Raw genomic sequence first — 17604 nt, forward strand, 5'->3', positions numbered from 1 at the left:
AGTTAGAAACTCCAAGTGAAAACAAACAAATGTGATAATATTGTGAAAATGACATTTGCCATGAAGGTTTTGGAGGCACTGCTTCTAGATCCCCACAAGGGGTGCTGCCCCTTGACCCCATTGGAGGCTTTGCCCCCAAACCCTTGTAAGTGACTCCAAAGTTCCAAACCTTAACCCACCATTGTTATTGTTAATGCAATCATTGCAATGTTTTTATGTTTATTATTTTAAACTTCACTCAGTATGCCATACTTTCATTTGCAATTCTTATACTTATTCTTGATTTACTCCCAAGGTTCCAAAACTCTGCCCACCATTTTTAATGTTCACAGTTCAATGCAATCATTGTCATGCTTTTGATATTTATTAGTTTAAACTTTACATAGTATGCCAAAATTTTATTTGCTATTCTCAAACTTAATCCTACACATCTTTTTATAACTATTTTCCCAATTACTATATGTATATCGGCATCGTACACTCACTGCTACTTTGCTGCCGTTCCCAATCTTAGGCCCTTGGTTTTCTTGTCCCCAAAACCCGTTCCCGTGTCCCCACATCCCCTTGTCAAGAAACTCAATGGAAGTATGGATAAAATCAACAGGGCTCAAAAGATAGAAGCTAAGGGTTTGGTAGGAAAAGGAGAATATCAATTGAATTATTTTTTGGTCCTTTATAGTCAGATGATAAAGTCTCGATGTCAGTTCTCATGGTATCTTGAGTTATTGTCTAGTAAGCCCAAGTGAGGGAGGATCATCAAAATTAGGCTAAGCTACAAAAGATATTTATCAAGTCAGCTGACCAAATCAATTGGTTGTCTGATATCATGGTAGCCTGAGTTATTGTCTAGTAAGCCCAAGTGAGGGAGGATCATCAAAATTAGTCTATGCTACAAAAGATATTTGGCAAGTCAGCTGACCATATCAATTGGTTGTCTGATATCAGAAATTGGCAGACTTGGGCCATCAAAGTCAGCAACATGCTGATTGAGGTGAAGAGATGTCCAAGAAGCCTAATCATGAGTTGTTGGCAGTTGAGGTGTTGACATCCCTTTTTTATTTTGTAAACTGCAAAAAAAAAATCTACTTATATTACCATAAAGGAAACATCTCATGTAAAAATCACAAAATTTTTGAATTTAGTTTCCTTTCATATCTCTGATGTATATATCATTATAAACTGGTAAAAGTTATGGATGGAAACCAAACAGCATAGTTAAATAAGTAATGGTATGGGTAGGGCCTGGACATTGGGTTCATAATTGGACAAATCTGAGGTCTGAATCCCTTGCCCAAAGTGAGTCCTCTATGAACCATGACATTTTTTCATTTCTATCTTTAGCTTCGCACTGTATTTTTTATTTGTCTTCAAAATTCATGCAAAGAATAAGTATAGAATTCCTGTAGTGTTGGTTTTATGAAAAACCAATTTGCGAGAAAAATTTAGAAGGGTCAGCTGCAGCTGATGTGGCACTTGCAGGGCCAATGTCACCTCTGCAGTGCTGCTGGTGACTTTGCAGGGCAGACATGGTCCTTGCAGGCTGATGTTGGTTGTTAAGTTTATTTTTATTTTTAATTTTCATTGTAGAAAATTCTTTTTGAGTTTAATATCTGAGAATCTATTTAACGTATAAGAACTTTAAACATTTAAATTTTAATATTTAATATTCTTAAAATTATTAATTATTTATGGTTTTTTTTTATTATATGAATGCTATATGTTATCTGAACTTAGTTTTTATTTTTAGGCTAAATTATTTATATATTTATGATTTTTATATATTATTTTTATGGACAAACCCATAATGTATCCAACCCAATTTGTTTTTTTTGCCATACCGCCATATATGAACCCACATATCCAAACCTTAACCTGAACCCAAATTGTAACTCAGCTGAGCATTGTTATTATATCAAAATCTCTAAATTCTTTGAGACCTTTTCGGATCTCCATTATAGTGTGGGCATCTTATCCCATGTTTGGGTGATTGTACTACAGTCTTTGTATTTGCTTTGCTCTCGTTAATAACAGACTGTTATATTTTGTTCTAAATATTATGTTAATTATGCTTGTAAATGCTCTGTCCATGCCTATTTTTTTAATGTTCCACTAAACTTGGATTTGAGAAAGGTTCATCATAACAGGCTTTAGATCTCATTTGTTACAATTGAGTTGATGATGTTACATGGGCAGGATTTTTAGCATCTTGTATTTGAATCCCCTATCTTGAGAGAATTCGTGTTGATATCTTCCTTTGACTGTAAATTTCTAACCTTGAGACGATTCTTTAGTTTATCCAGGGTGTGGGTTGTTTGGATCCTGTAGAGACACATAAATTCAAAAGAAGTAATTGTTTTAAATCAATTAACACAGATTTGCTTAACCATGCTATTATTTCCTTTATGATTATTGAAGGCATCGACCTTGGATGTCATTTCTTTTGATTCTCTTGACAATATTGAACAGGAAAAACTTTTATTAGGTTGATCAAGTCTTTGTTTGAAGTAGCATATTTTCTTTTAGTACTGTTCAGTTGCTTTCTTCTTGATACAATTTATATTTTAAATTTTAAGATAACTTTTGTGCTTGTATAGGCTGCTGGGTTGTTTCCCACTTTTGATATATTGGCCTTATACTCAAGGCAGCACCCAAAGTGTACATTCTATTCATTGCTGGTAAGATTTGAGTTCTGGTCATATAGCACAATTTATATTTCTCTCTAAATTTATGTGGTTTGGTTAAACACAATCATAACTATGCATTTTGATGTTTGTCCATGAAATTGTACAATGATAGCTAAAGCAACTTTTAAGTTGTTGAAATAAGAAATATCAGCTTAATAAACTACCCACTAATGTGAACATTGTGAACATTAGAACATTCATCTTCTATGATCTTAGTGGTATGTATAAAACAAGTAAATATTGCAACTGGAAGACCTATAGATAATTATATAAGTTAGCATTTGCCTGACAGGGGAATCTTCAGATTTTTGTGATAATGAAGATAAATTAAACCTCAGTAGATGCCACACACCATATGATCATATTCAAGTGTTAAGGGCAAATAATCATCTCTCTTTGGGAGACTGTAATGTCCCCTTTTTAGCGCAACATGATATGGGGTGTCGTTAGCCTATTTTGACATGGTCCCGAAGGCTAACAAGGACATTGGTGGGATCCTGAGGTGTTTTGGCCTAGGTGTTTTCAGTTTCAGGCCAATCAGTGCTGCTTTGACAGGGTTTCTAGACACTTACTATTTATAGTAAGTTAGTCCCCAAGCAGTGACTTGAAATTTTTAGTGTTTCCCTGGTTGGCATAATTATCAGTAAAAATGTTTGAAGGCGACAATGATTTAAAGAGATTATCAACAATGTTTTAATGTTTAACGATAAAGTGTAAAGTTAAATTAAATATTTAACTTTATCGTTATATTATAAGGTTGGGAATATAAAGTAATGTTTAAAATATTAAAAGTTCCCTTTAATGTGTACATTGTGGGAAATAATATTTTATTCAAAAATGTATTATCCCACATTCAGGAAATGAAGTGTTTTGCATCCAGGAAGAAGATATAAATGGAGGTTGAGAGCTCTCTTTTGGGGTATGCTGGGATGAGATTAATGTTATGCTGTTGGATTTCGTAGAGATCTGATTATTGGGCTTGGAGGACGGAATCCCTCTTTGCTAGCATTCTCTTCGCTGTTGAAAGACACAGTCAGGAGGATTAATGGTGTTTTCATTCAGGAAACACATTGGGCTTCATCTGGTGCTCTCGCATGAAGTTTTTATAGGGGTTTGAAAGTGCAGATTTGAAGATAGTGATTTTGCTACAGTACCGCGTGAATAGTGTTTTTGCTACAGTACCGAGTGAATAGTGTTTTTGCTACAGTACTGCGTGAATAGTGTTTTGCTACAGTGCCGCGTGAATAGTGTTTTGCTACAGTGCCGCGTGAATAGTAAAAATGCTACAGTGCCGTGAATAGTGCAGCTACAGTGTGTGAACAGTGTTTCAGCAGGTTCTATACTTGTGGAGTTCAGGGTTGAATTTGTTTATTATCATATAGTCTGTAATGCTCTTCACATCTGATTTGTATGCTTGAAGTTGGAATTAAATAAATACCATCAGCATTAATCTTTTTGTTTTTGGTATTTGATATGTCTGGTTGTTTTTATATTGAATAAACTTTGAAAGCTTTACAATAATATATCAGCTTATCCAATTTATCCTATTGCAAATCAAGAACCAAAAAAATCCAGTAGTTAGCTTGCAAGCCAATTGTTTGACAAAATTACACTAAGTAAACAGGACATAACTTTAGTGCCGAACAGGGGGTGTCCATTCCAGACTCCACAAGCCTTGTCCTGTAGAGATGTTCTCATAATTAAATAGAAGTTGAATGAGTTCTCTATCCTTGGGACTTAAGACCATGGTGTCCTTTCTCTGAACTTGATCATTGTTTTCTTGAGGTGTTTGGTATATTTTTTGGCAATTGACCTCCTGTGGTGGTGTTGCTTGTTATCCTTGAGTTGGGCACACACTCATATCAAATGCCCATGTGCATGGAAGATTCAACATTTGGATGGGGTGTTTTTTTAACCTAGTGGTTGCTTCCATTCAATATCACAAATTTTTAGGATGACTACATTAGGTAGAGGTTTATTAAGGTCTATATTTATGCAGATCCTGAAACAGTTGACTATTCTTAGTTTATTGGTAAATCTTGAAGCAATGATGTATTCTCCAATTGCTTCTGTTACATTTCTAATCATGCTACTATTACTTGGAAGAAGAGGAACCTTATCCTGGATTGGAATTGTATTAAAATGACCTGCAGTGGGGATAAACATAGGTGTCTCTAATGCTTTGTTAAGAAAAATAAAATCATTTTTTTTTTAAAAACTAAGGACCCCCCTTAGAATATATTCTCTCTTTCCTGTTTGGTAAAGAACAGAACCATAAATTAACCCTTGGACATCATCAAGAATAATTGAGTCCAATTGTTTCCATTCCTCTTGGGCGTAGAGTTGAAGTTCTCAACTCTGGATAAGTCCTCACAAATTTGCAGCCAGGGATATTATTTGAGCCGCCATTACTTGTTCTATATCCCATCAACAAAAAATGAGATGTTTGGATATGTACGTTTACAGAGAACAACCATTTTCTTTCTTGGGAGGGAAAGATGGTCTAGAGATAGTTTGACGTGCCTGGTAGTAGAGAATGCTTTGTAGTTCTTCCTAGCAAATTGGTAAGGTTTCATTGGAAACCAGAGTCTTGTAGTTGAGGCTTGGATTGAGGGAAAGAGTGATATGAGAGGAGACTGTAGCCTGCTGTACAGGGGATGCTGTTCCTTAAATCAGCCCTCAGATAATTCAAGATTAGGTGGGTTGGTAGTGGTGCGGGGAAGGATCTAGGGGAATAAAATGAACATAAAAGTATGAAGGCTTGCAGATCATAGAGCTGTTGTGATGTTCTTGGTTACTTGTTAGGTCAGGAATTCAGATTGGATTGTTTGTGAGAAATTGGAGAGTCAATTATGAAGCATCTTATTATAAAAAACATAAACTTTTGATTATATAAGTGTGAGGTTCTGGGGGCAAGAAAGATAAACTGAATTCTTACTTAAGCGTCTTGTTGAAGTTGTCTCTATGGGAAAAAGTATAAAAAGTTGCCTTAAAATTTTAATTTACCGTAACTGCCATTTATGTCAAGTTTGTTGCTACAAACTATATGTGTTCCATCAATTCTAATTATTTGGTATTCTACAATAATTAATAGATTAATATTTAATTAGCAAAGGACAACTTGCTAAACCAAAAACAACCTTCCACAACAGATGGCAAGAAGGAAATGCTAGATTGCTAATATCCATATTTCCATGAAATTTCCTGATTGGGGGGATGGGTTTCGGGGACCGGGGGACCAAGTGCCTAAATTTGGGGACGACAGTGGAGCGGTGTGGGTGTGGGTGGGGGGTGGGGGCGGGCGGTGCTGATATAAAATAGAGGTGAATTGAAATCTTCAAGGCAAAATCTGCAATATAACATCTTTGTGAGTGCCTCATGGAAGACCCACTAGTCTTCACAAAGTTAAAGGATGCAATCAGTATGTAATAGCATGTGCCATATAGCAAGCGACCTAATGACATTGTCGATAGAGGTGGCAGAGCTGGTGATGTTGTGGGGGGACGTTTCCCCCAAGTCCACAAGTCTTGGAAACATTCCCCTACATGGGACGTGGTTTTTTTTGGGGGGCACGCGGGTTAGTTAAGAACTTAAGATACAATAGGATGCAAAATCCAAAATGAATTATGTTAAAATGTACAAGAGAAACCTTGCTTAAATAGGCAAGGTGAGAGATAGGACAGCATAGGATTATGACAAGTGTTAATCATATGATGAGACATAAAAAGTAAATAACCTGAATGTTCCCTAAAAGTGCCATAAGTAAACTTAACTAACTAGGCGCGGACAAGATCCAAGTGGAAAACACATTAGGAAATAACCAAGTTCACACCAATAGCCCCCATTAATATTACAGAAAGTAACAACAGAGAGAATGATTACCAAGATATTTTATATTAACATAGGAGCGAAAGTCTCCTTAAATAAGAGTTACAAATGATTTATCTGATAAGGATAAGATCAACAACTATGAAAGTAGATGACAACTAAAAGAATAAAGAATATTCCTAAAGTCTATCCTAACAACATTATTGACCATTACAAACTAATATTGCAATAATGCTTTAATAGTTAATTGCAACTTAGGGAGGAACAAATGATTGGAAACATGTAATAACCAACCTCAATTTTAAAAATTCTTTTTTATGCCAATTTGAAAACAACATAAACTTGCCAAACAGTGTCACAACTGCTGTCATACATTTCTGATATGAATAATCAGCATTCATTTAACTGCTGTTACAAATGCTCTGATAGAAAATCACTCACAAAGAGATGCTAATATATGTGATATTCATGATTATGAAATACCCACAAGAAGATACCTGGAATAGGAAATAATAGAAGATGTTGCAGGTCTGAAATGATTTTACTGAGAGCTGCTACAGGTCTGGGATAGCAAGTATCAGTCCAAGAGGCTCACCAATCTCGTTGCATTCATTCCCTTGTAAATAGGTGCTGGAATGACCAGTGACAAGTCTGGAAACACTTTGCAAGGTTGGTAACTATGGTTTGATCAGATCTGATATCATGAAAAATACTCAGCAAACACGCCAATTTGCTGATGTATTACTTTCCAACAGAAAACCCTATCATTTCTAACAGTAATCCTATGATAAACTAAAACACCAATAGCAACAACCATCACCAATGGGCCTGATAACACTTATCTACTGCCATTTAGTGTCCAAACCAAATTGAAAACACTGCTGATAGAGATCAGATTCGCTGACAGAAGGTAATCATCACACACCTAAACACAATACGACTAACACTTTAAACTCCTTATAGCAATCTCCAAAAACTGAGAATAACAACTCATAACTGAAATAGTAATCCTGTCATAAACCACTGAAACAAGACTCTTTTTTTCCCTGCCATACGGCTAAATCAGCAATCATGAACAAACTTAAAACTCATCAAACCTCGGGTTCACCCAACATAGATTTGGATGTTTCAATACTTTATGGGGTACCAACATTCAAACGAGAGGCCCAAATAATAAGGCGCCTCATACTCTATATCTCAAATCCTCACATCATTTGTTTGTACAACCCTTTGATAGGAGGTGGAATGGCCTAAGGAAGCCGCAATATCTTCCATCCTGAGCATTAGTAACAAGAGATATCATGAATTGAAAACAACAAACCGATATGCAATGTAACCCTTGCTACCTGCAACCATGGATTGGTATGTCTGAAGGAACGTATAAATGGCAAAGGGAAAACCCAAATCACCTTGAAACTCTCCAAAACTACAGATATTCTCCACACAACCCTGCCAAATCTGTGACATTAAAAACACATCAAAAGATCTTCATTCTGAAACCTCAAAACTGAAACACAATATGCACAATGGTGATTCATTAATAGAACCACTTTAAACTAGCTAGTAATTATCATTCAAATCCAAAACTAGGAATCAAATGAGGGTTTCCATAGATTTTGAGGGAACTCATGGGTTTAATTCAGCAGCATTTCAGTATTAAAAACCTTCAGCATATCAGCAAATCAAACCCCAAACCTCCTTTTATTGCTTTGGAGGGAAAAAGAATAGAAATAATAGAAAATAACTTATTTTTCCACTCAAAAACCTTTTTTGAAATATTAAAGATGACTTTCGTGTGCATGTCTCCCTTCACTTTTCCCTAGGTGTCCACTTTTGAGGGGACATAAAGCAACTTAATAAAATGTAACACTAGAAACATTAATAAATTAATGTTAAACATTAAAAACTTAAGTGTATTTTAAATATTTCACCTGACTTGTAGAAAGCACTGCCAAGTTATTGGAATCCAATTTTGGGCATGCCATGATTGAACTGAAGTAGTGGGATGATGACTCGGGCCAACTTGGAGACTTACTAAAAATAGACGTTCTCTCCAAAAAGTTTGGAGAATACCCTAGGAGTCTGAAAATGCTTTTGAGCATCAGTATAATCCACTATGCCAACTGAGTTTAATGCCATCAATGGAAATCGAGAATGACTGAATCTGTGCTCTCCAAGAATTTTGGAGTTCTCTACAACACACCTAGAAGCTTACGAGAAAACTCAGAAATTGGCCAAAAGCTCATGAAACGATATTGCTGAAAATGTGGACATTAGAAAAGATGGGTCTTGACAACTAGTCCATATCAGGTATCCATGTACAAATAAATCTTTCAGAAATATAGTAAAGGAGAAAAACTTGTAGAAAAAAAATCTCCCTTCAAAAGAGAGAAAGCATGTAAACAAACCTGCACAAGTGACAGAGGGAGAACTCACCATGAGCCCCTCAAGATTATATCCATCACAAATATACAATCAATACCCTCCCAATGTGTGTGTGTGTGTGTTTGAGAGAGAGAGAGAGAGAGAGAGAGAGAGAGAGAGAGAGAGAGAGAGAGAGAGAGAGAGTATCCCCCCAAGAAGTAACTTTTGTGCCAATGGTGAGTTCTCAAAGATGAATGTTAAAGATGATTCAAAAGTGACAAATAACATTTTTTTGCTTGGGAAGAAACAAATCCAATGGTGTATGTGGAAGAAACTCCCACTCCAAGAAAGGAGATGAGGGAAGAAGTCTCATTATGTGTGCCTTTGAAAACCACTCAAGTGTTCACATGTTAGAATCAAAGAATATCACAATGTAACAAGGTGAAACCCATCCAAAAACGAATGAAAATGCATCAAGAAAAAACTCCAAAGGCAAAGATGATGTGATAATAGGTGTCCAAATTGTTATAAAAAAGGAAATGAACATGCTCAATTGTGTCTGTCAAATTTGCAAGATGGGACTCTCAAAAAAAAATCTAATATACTAATCAAAAACTCATCTCACAAAGTTGAATCTGAAAGACAATAAATGTCCATCTGAATTGAAGTACTAGAAGCTCTAACAACACTAAACTTTGAAGTAGGAGGTGGAGAAGATTGAAGCTTAGCACAAGTCTCAAGAATTGGTGTGGGCAAATGAACACCAAGGTTCAAATGATCAAACTTCTCCTTAAGAATACAATCCACACTAGATGCATGAGTGAATATCAATCAAAGGAACTAAAATCTCATTAGGGTCAAAATGTGAAAAAGTGTACAAGTGAGATACATGATTAACCATCCAACAACGATGATCTCTCTACTCTCCAAGTCTTTGATGATCATTGAATCAGGTGTGAACTCAATGTTTTTCCCTTCTTCACTTTGTGCAATTTGATAGATGGAAAGGATATTAGTTGACAAGGATGGAACACAAAGTACATCTTTGAAAGTGCCTTCACTCATGTCAATAGATCCTTTTCCACAAACAATCATATTTGTGCTGTTCTCCATTAGGATGTGTGGTAAAGTACAAGGCTCAAATGAAGAGAACATAACTTGGAATGAATCCATATGATGGGAAGCTTAAGAATTAAAAGGCCATCTCTTGACTTAAGACTTTTAGATGCAAAAAATTCCTTGCTTTCCATATTTTTTATTCCAATACCTTCATTGCCTGTCCTTGATTGTGTAGATGATGATGGTGTAGAAGAAGAGGATTAATTAGATAATATTAGGGAAGACAATTTGATATTGTTCTTTTGAAGAAGTTGCTTCAACTCATCAGTCTGTTTTTTATTACAATTATATTCATCATGGCCAATTTTCTTGCAGTAAGCACATGTGGGTTTTTCCTCCTTAGGTATATCCTCTTTAGAAAAGTTGCGAGGCTTATTAGATTCTGTATTAGGTTTTGGTTTCTTCTTGCCTTTGTGTTTGGGTGATTGGGCTATCAATGCGTGACTCTTGAGAAGTGCACGTAACTAGATAAGCTTAGCTTGCTTTCTAGTCAAATGGTCAAAAAATAACTTAAAGAAGGTAAAGTAAATGAATCACCTAGGGCATCCTTAGTGGAACAAAAGGTAGAAGAAGAGAATTTATGTTTGTATAACTTTATTAGATTTATCTATTGCACAACCAGTCAATTGAGATTTCAAATATTTGAACTTAATCAAATAATCTTTAATAGAAGGAAATGCATTAGGAGAAAGATAAATTAATTCTACCTCTATTTGTAAAGCACGAGATTCACTACTTGTTCCAAATAGATTTTTGAATACATCTCATAGTTGTGTAGGTGTTGTACAATCTTCAATATAGAACAAGAAGCTGTCAAAAAACATGTAAAGAAATAAAACCCATAGCCTCATCAAGTTCGTTTTCGTAAGCAAATCTCTCACAATCCTTATTAAAATATTGTTGTGTGTCACCTAATGTAGACCATAAATATTCAGTAGTAGTCATTGCATCTTTGTTTTTCCATGTGTGATAATTATGAGGAGTGTGTTGCTCAAATGAATTCGAATCCACCATTAGCAAAATAAACACCAATAGAGAAAAATAGACATAATACAACTGATAATTTGCCTTGGAACCTCTCAAATATTAATGAATATTGAAATTGAAGCTCCCAACAAAAAACCAACAATTTCGACAAATTTTCCAAGAAATGAGTCAGAGTACAAATGACCTCAAATTGAAATTTTGATACTTGAGGCAAATTCTAGAAAAATCACATGGATGGATTTGTAGTCATGGAAATAGTTTTCTAACACCTATAAGAAGTCCAAAATTGGATGTTGTGGGTGTAGTATATGGCTTGTCGAAAAATGTGAGCAAATATGGGCTTAAAATTGAATAAATAGGGACCTACAACAAATTTGGAAAAATCACCTATACCTCTACAAAGTGCTCAGAGAGAGCTTTTTGATGCCTAATACATAAAAAACCTTTATGGGTGAAAGTTATGCCCATTGGAAGAAAATTGCTGCTTTATGCAAAAAGTTCAAACCTCATGCCATTGCTTTAGTGGCCAATGGATGGCTCCTCGGATTAAGAAGGTGTTGATGTGACATTTTGGTGGCAGATCTTGTTGCTTAAGTGACATGTGGGTGTTGTGGGCTTTAGTCCTCGGCTAGACAAAATTAGGTGTTGAACCCCAACATGATTAAGTACCAAACATGGTGTGGGTGGTCATTGATGTGATTGTAGACTTTGGCCCCAATCATTCCACTCTGCAAATCCTTTGTGACAGCCTAATGTAAGACATGAGGGTATTACAATGTTTGTGGAAACCAATGGTGAGTCCCCATACTCTTTAGATCATGTGCCACACCAATAAAATAATATAAATTGCTAAAATTTTGTCAATAGTGTCTCTTGTACCTTGATGATGCATAAGTTAGTGTAGGAGGAATATTCCTCAAAATATAGCACTTGTTTTTTGAATAAGTATGAATTTGTAAGGTTGTATGGAATTGTATGAATTTAGATGGATGTATAAATCTAGATGACATGTTATTCTACTAAACCCCCAAAAATGTGTGAAAATTGATTAGCGCCAAACCCTATCAACTTTTTATTGAATTATAGGTTTTTGAGCTGTTTGGACTCAATGGTGAGTTAAAATTTGGATCAAGATATATTGGGGAAAATCTTCTTGTAGAATCTTTACAAAAATGAGAAGTGGCTTGCAAGAAAAACTGTAATACCATTTAAGAGTCACAATTGACTCAAGGAGTGAAGACTAACTTGCAAAATCTAAAACAACCTCCCACAAGAGAGTAGCAAGAAGGAAATGTTAGATCACTTATATTATATGATGCACACAAGATACAATAGGATGTAAGATCCGAGATGAATAATGTGCATGAGAAACCTTGCTTATATCGTCAAGTGAGAGATTAGACAACAAAGGATTATGACAAGTGTTCTAATAATATGATATGTGACACATTAAGTAGATAGCCTAAATGTGCCACATGAAATGGGTTGGCATGGGCAAAGAAAACTTTGGCAATGAAAGACAACAAATTCTTGTGATTGCATATCGAACATGCTTGCAGCTTCCCCAACCTCTCAGTATCACTGGTCTTCCCCTTTTCTCTTGTAGAAATTTCAACTAGCAACCACGGATGGCATAACAAATAGTGTGGACTTTATTGGGATTGGCATACTCTTAGACCTTGCTTCACTCTGCATGGACAATCTCTTAACCAATACCTTCTCAATTGCACACATTGTAATGTCCCCTTTATTTGACCTTAGAATATAATTAAATGGTTAAAATTTAAGTTGTCAAAAAATAAATAAATTTAATGATGTCTTAGTTTGATTATTTAATAAGGTCATAAAAGTGGCTTATTTTATGTCAACAGAAAATTATAAGAGGGCCACTTTATTATTTCCTAGACTAAAGTTTAAAAATTACAAAGAGTTGGAAATTTAAAAGGAATTGTAGAAGTTTCTCTAGTTGGTTATAAAGGAGCACTGAGAAGCTCATTTTTTGTACGTTGGGTTTTATTATTTTCTCTTCGAGAGCTTGAGAACTTTTGGCTTTCGATTCAGCAAATTTCGATGATAACCCGATTCGATCTGTGGGTGGATTCACTACAGGATTCACACTTGGGCTTCATTATCAAAAATTGCAAAGTCATCTTCGAAGATAGATTTCAGGAATATTGATCTGATCTTCAAAATAAGGTTTATTTCAGAGATACTATGTATTTGTCAAAATAAGGACTTATTTTTTGAATAATGTTATGATGTTTGGAAGAATAATTATTGTTGATTATTTGGATCATTCAAGCTAGAGTCTATGAACTATTATTCCAAGTTGTATGATGAAATTGTTGGAGGTTGGCGTGAAGTTCTCCATGATGTTTAAACGCCTTCCAATAAGAGATTAATTAATTGCAAAGTTACTGGGTTCTTTTGTGCAGGCCTAGGTTCCAATCTTGGTTCAACCTGGGTATTGGTTTGTTGTAAATATGAGTTTTGGTTATTATTGATGTCAAACTTGTTGGTCTAGAAGAGATACTTAGCTGTCCTCTGGGTTCGGAGATGGTTCTGAAATGAATAGTTAATGTAAGTTTGTGTAGAAGACATGCGGTTGTATGGAGTATGTGTTTGAATGTTTGTGCAACAGATTATGGTGTGTTATGGTATTTCTAGAGTTTTGTTGGTGTTTTGTGTATGCCTGTATGGTGTTTGAGTCATGTCTAAGTGTTTCGGTGAACAGTTTGTGCTGCAGTTTGGTCCGGTACATGGCGGATATGAATCAAATAGCTGTGGTTTCAGAGTAGTGTTTGTTGATGTACATTCTTATTATATCTCTATTTTTAGAAGGATAGGTGATCAATAGTTAGAGTTAATTAAGTCTGATTTCTGGTTGATACAATTGCAGTGCAATGCTGTGGAGAAATGCATTGCCTTCCTTGGCTTATAGTTGGTAAAGTGTTGCAGATGGTTGATTCAGGTTCCCTGATATTTTATGTTGCTTCGTTGCTTCTTTAGTCATCCACAAGTTTTGTTGGTAGTCTGGATTGAAGTTTGACTTTGTTGTACTGGCATGAGTTAACCGTTTCATCTTTTGAGGCCAACTTATGTGTTTTTTGGTCTGTGTGGTAGTGTGTGGGTGCATGAGAGCTATAGTGGGAGTATCTGGAAGGTGTGCCAACATGGTGTGACCCTTCACATGTTTCATTTACCGTTCACATTGGTGTTGGAGAGTGTTTTGGGGTTGATGGTTATGTATGAACACGTTACATCTAATTAGGATGACCTAATGGATGTTATTGAGGTTGCAAATAGTATATAAAGGTCAGATTCATTGTGTGGATGCATGAACAAGCAGAGTGTGTTGTGAGAAGTCATTGTGAAGTAGTGAAAAGGTTTAGATGTATGGTAGAGCAGTGATGAAGACAGTTTCTAATGTGTATTGAATTGTGAACTATATTCAGCATTCCGGTAGATGCTTTTTCTACTATACAGTCTTGTTGATGTCATTGTTTTAGAAGAATCATATCTTACCTTGAAGAAGTGATCTTCAGTGAGTGCAAATAACTACTATATCTTGCCCTAAGATTGTGCACCTTAGCTTGCAAGTCATCTTTTGGAGCAATGAGCTCCCTTGCCTTTGGCCTAAACTTTGTTAATAGTTTTACATATATTGTGAGCTTGATTGTCACTGTGGTTTTTCCTAGTTCATGTTTTCCATGTAAAAATATTGGTATTCATGTGTGTTTGGTTTAGTGATTTCAGCTATTTACTTTCATGATGAAATGAATGATAAAGTAACAAGTTAAATTTGATCAAGTTTTTAGTATATGCTGATTCATACCCCCCTCTCATCATCCGATAGTGTTCAACAATTGGTTTCAGAGCTTGGTTCCTGAAGTAGTTTAACCACGGAGGTAGATCCAGGATTTGAATGGTACGTTTGATTCTAATATGGATGCTATGGAACAAAATGAATGGGACATTAATGTTGTGGTAGACATGGATGGAGAATTGAGACAAGCTTTAGCAAATCTAGATGAAAGCAAAAATAAGTGCAAGAATGTTGAAGAGAAGATCACCTACCCGAGAAAGCTACTTGATGAAGGAAGAAAGGCAAGTGATGATCTTGAAACAAAGCTACATGACAAATCCGGAGAAGTGGACATGCTAAAGAAAGATTCGGAGGCAAGAGATCAAATTGACAATGGTTTGAAGCTAAACGGTGAAATTGAAGTACTTGATGTGATGCTTAGTGCTCAAAAGCAAAATAGGGATAAAGGTGGACTTAGATTTGAAAGTGGTGAAAGCTCTAAGAGGTTCAGTAAAGGAAACAAATTAAAAAAACAGGTCAAGGATGAACTGAAAGACTCAAACAAAGATCAACAAGAATTCATTCTAGTCTGGAACAAAAGGATTGATAGAAGGACTACTCCTGCTCAAACCAGGTATTCATCAAACTTTAATGGTAATTGCTTTGCATCCAATAAATTTGGACATAGAGCTAGTGAATATAGAAGTTAGATCAGATCTCAGTCATTCAATGGTCAATGCTACACTTGCACTAAGTTTGGAGATAAGGCAAATGAGTGTAGAAGTATGATGGTATGGAATGGATATGTGAATATAGGCTATGATAGAAATGTTCAGTCATTCAATGGATATTGCGATGCTTGCAACAAATTTGGACACAAAGTTGTTGAGTGCTGGTCAAACATCAGAAGAAATGGAAATGGTTCGTAACAAGGTCCAACTTGTTAGAATTGAAAAAAAATAGGACATATTGTTAGGCATTGGAGAGAGGAATGAGAAGTCTACTGATCCAATAAAGAAAATTGATGTTAACGAAGAAAAGGAGAAGATGAAGATGACTTGAGTGAAGAAAATAGAAGAAAAGGTGGAAGAAAAAGTGAGGATGGATCCGCACCCTCTGTTGGTGCAGATTCCTCTTTAGGTAACTAGATAGCATGCAGTGACTGATGGGGAGAATTGAATATAGATCATGTGTGCCCCCTTGTGGTTTGGATGTTGAGTTGTTTTTAGCATCGCAGAGGTTTGGAGTATATTTTTGGAGGTTACCAGATGGTTTCTTTGGTTTGGAGCGTTGTTTGTGGATAGCGGCAGAACAAAGTATTAGCTTTTGAGTTGTAACGGTAAAGTGCGTTTATGGCAGTGCAACCTCAGCTAGTGGATAATATAGATAAAATGGGATGTTGAGATCATTTTGATCATTTGCAAACTTGCCATTTTGTGTGCTCTTGCTTGCGAAGAAGATTTCCTGTGCGAACCCTAGTTTCTGTGTAGTCTAAGAAGTAAGATGACTATTTGATTGTTGTCGACCTTGAGCTGAAGACACGACCGATTTTCAAGCCCTATCCATATGTGGCAATGCTAAGAGATAAGTAAGGAGCATTCTTGTGGGTGCCGATCGATTGAGTTTACATCAAAGACGTAAGGGTATACATTCATGTAGACATGGAAGAGGTGAGTCATTCTAAGTTCTATGACATTTGGGACAAGCTTACTGAGAGTGATGTGGTGACTTTCAAAGATGAGTGTAAGAACATTCCAACATTATGGTTAAATATTTGGATAGAGTTTCTTGATTTCACCTATGATACAGTGGGTAAGAATCATTTTGAGCCAAATTCGTGGAGACATCATGTATCTGGATAAACCACACAAGATTACAAAAGAGGCCATTAGGGCATAAATTGGTTTGTGCATGAATGAGATGGTTTCAGTTAAGAAGTTGGTAAAGAACAACACTATTGCTACTCTAATTGGGTCGAGGTCGGATGGAAGAGCGATGACTGCTGAAGATATAAAAGGTCCAGGAGTCAAGTATGTGACTAAGTGTTTAGCCTACAAAGTTTATTTTAAGAACCAAGAGGTTTCGATCAATAGGACAACAATTTATACAACACATTAGATAGTGGTTGCCAGTGAAAGATTTGACATCCGTGAGCTTCTAAGACAACAACTAGGGGAGAACTTGGAGAAAACAAAGAAAAGTAAGTATGTGTTCATATATGGGTCTCTGATCATCTGTTTGGCATTTGTGTTTTTGAATGAACTTCCGGGAAGGGATAATCATACTTGGGACAAGTCTTCCCTTGTTGCAGTACAAATCAAACAATACATTAGAAGTTTTGGAATGAATAACAAAACATACAATACTGCATTCTTTGGATGGTTGAAGAACTTTCAGACTCTATGCAAAAAAAGGGAGAGATTTCCTTCGGATGTGGTCCAAAAGTACAAAGACACTTTTATATTCTTGCTTAGCATCTAGATAATTATTATATTGAGGCAGTTGAACCTAGAGCGGTATGGATTCTGAAGTTGCCTTATGAGGTAACAGTAGAAGTGGAGGAAAAAATTGCTAGGATCATTTAGTTGTCGGTTGATCCAAATGAGCCTTAGTTTAGTACAATGGAGGAGATTGAAGCAAAATTGAGAAAAGAAAGATTGATAAGGGACTTGAAAAGAGGATGGAAATGTCATAAAAGGACATTGGTATGAGGACAATATCAAAGCCTTTGGTGTGGATTCTCTTGAGGGGTCATCAAGAAAGGGACAAAGGAGCACAAGGTTTATGTCCACCTCCCCTCCAGTGAAGTTGGGTTCC

At 35.9% G+C, this 17604-nt stretch overlaps 1 protein-coding gene across 8 annotated transcripts in view; it reads left to right on the top strand.

Annotated features, from left to right (window-relative positions):
- Window positions 1-17604, top strand: part of LOC131036035 (ATP-dependent RNA helicase SUV3, mitochondrial) — a 242567-nt gene that overhangs the window by 168770 nt on the left and 56193 nt on the right. For all 8 annotated transcript variants that reach the window (XM_057967836.2, XM_057967834.2, XM_057967835.2 and 5 more), the window contains one exon: window positions 2595-2675. In XM_057967836.2, coding sequence (XP_057823819.2) covers window positions 2595-2675 — 81 coding nt within the window. The remainder of the gene's footprint in view (window positions 1-2594; window positions 2676-17604) is intronic.

This window comes from Cryptomeria japonica, chromosome 10, assembly GCF_030272615.1.
Source record: "Cryptomeria japonica chromosome 10, Sugi_1.0, whole genome shotgun sequence".
Taxonomy (NCBI): Eukaryota; Viridiplantae; Streptophyta; class Pinopsida; order Cupressales; family Cupressaceae; genus Cryptomeria; species Cryptomeria japonica.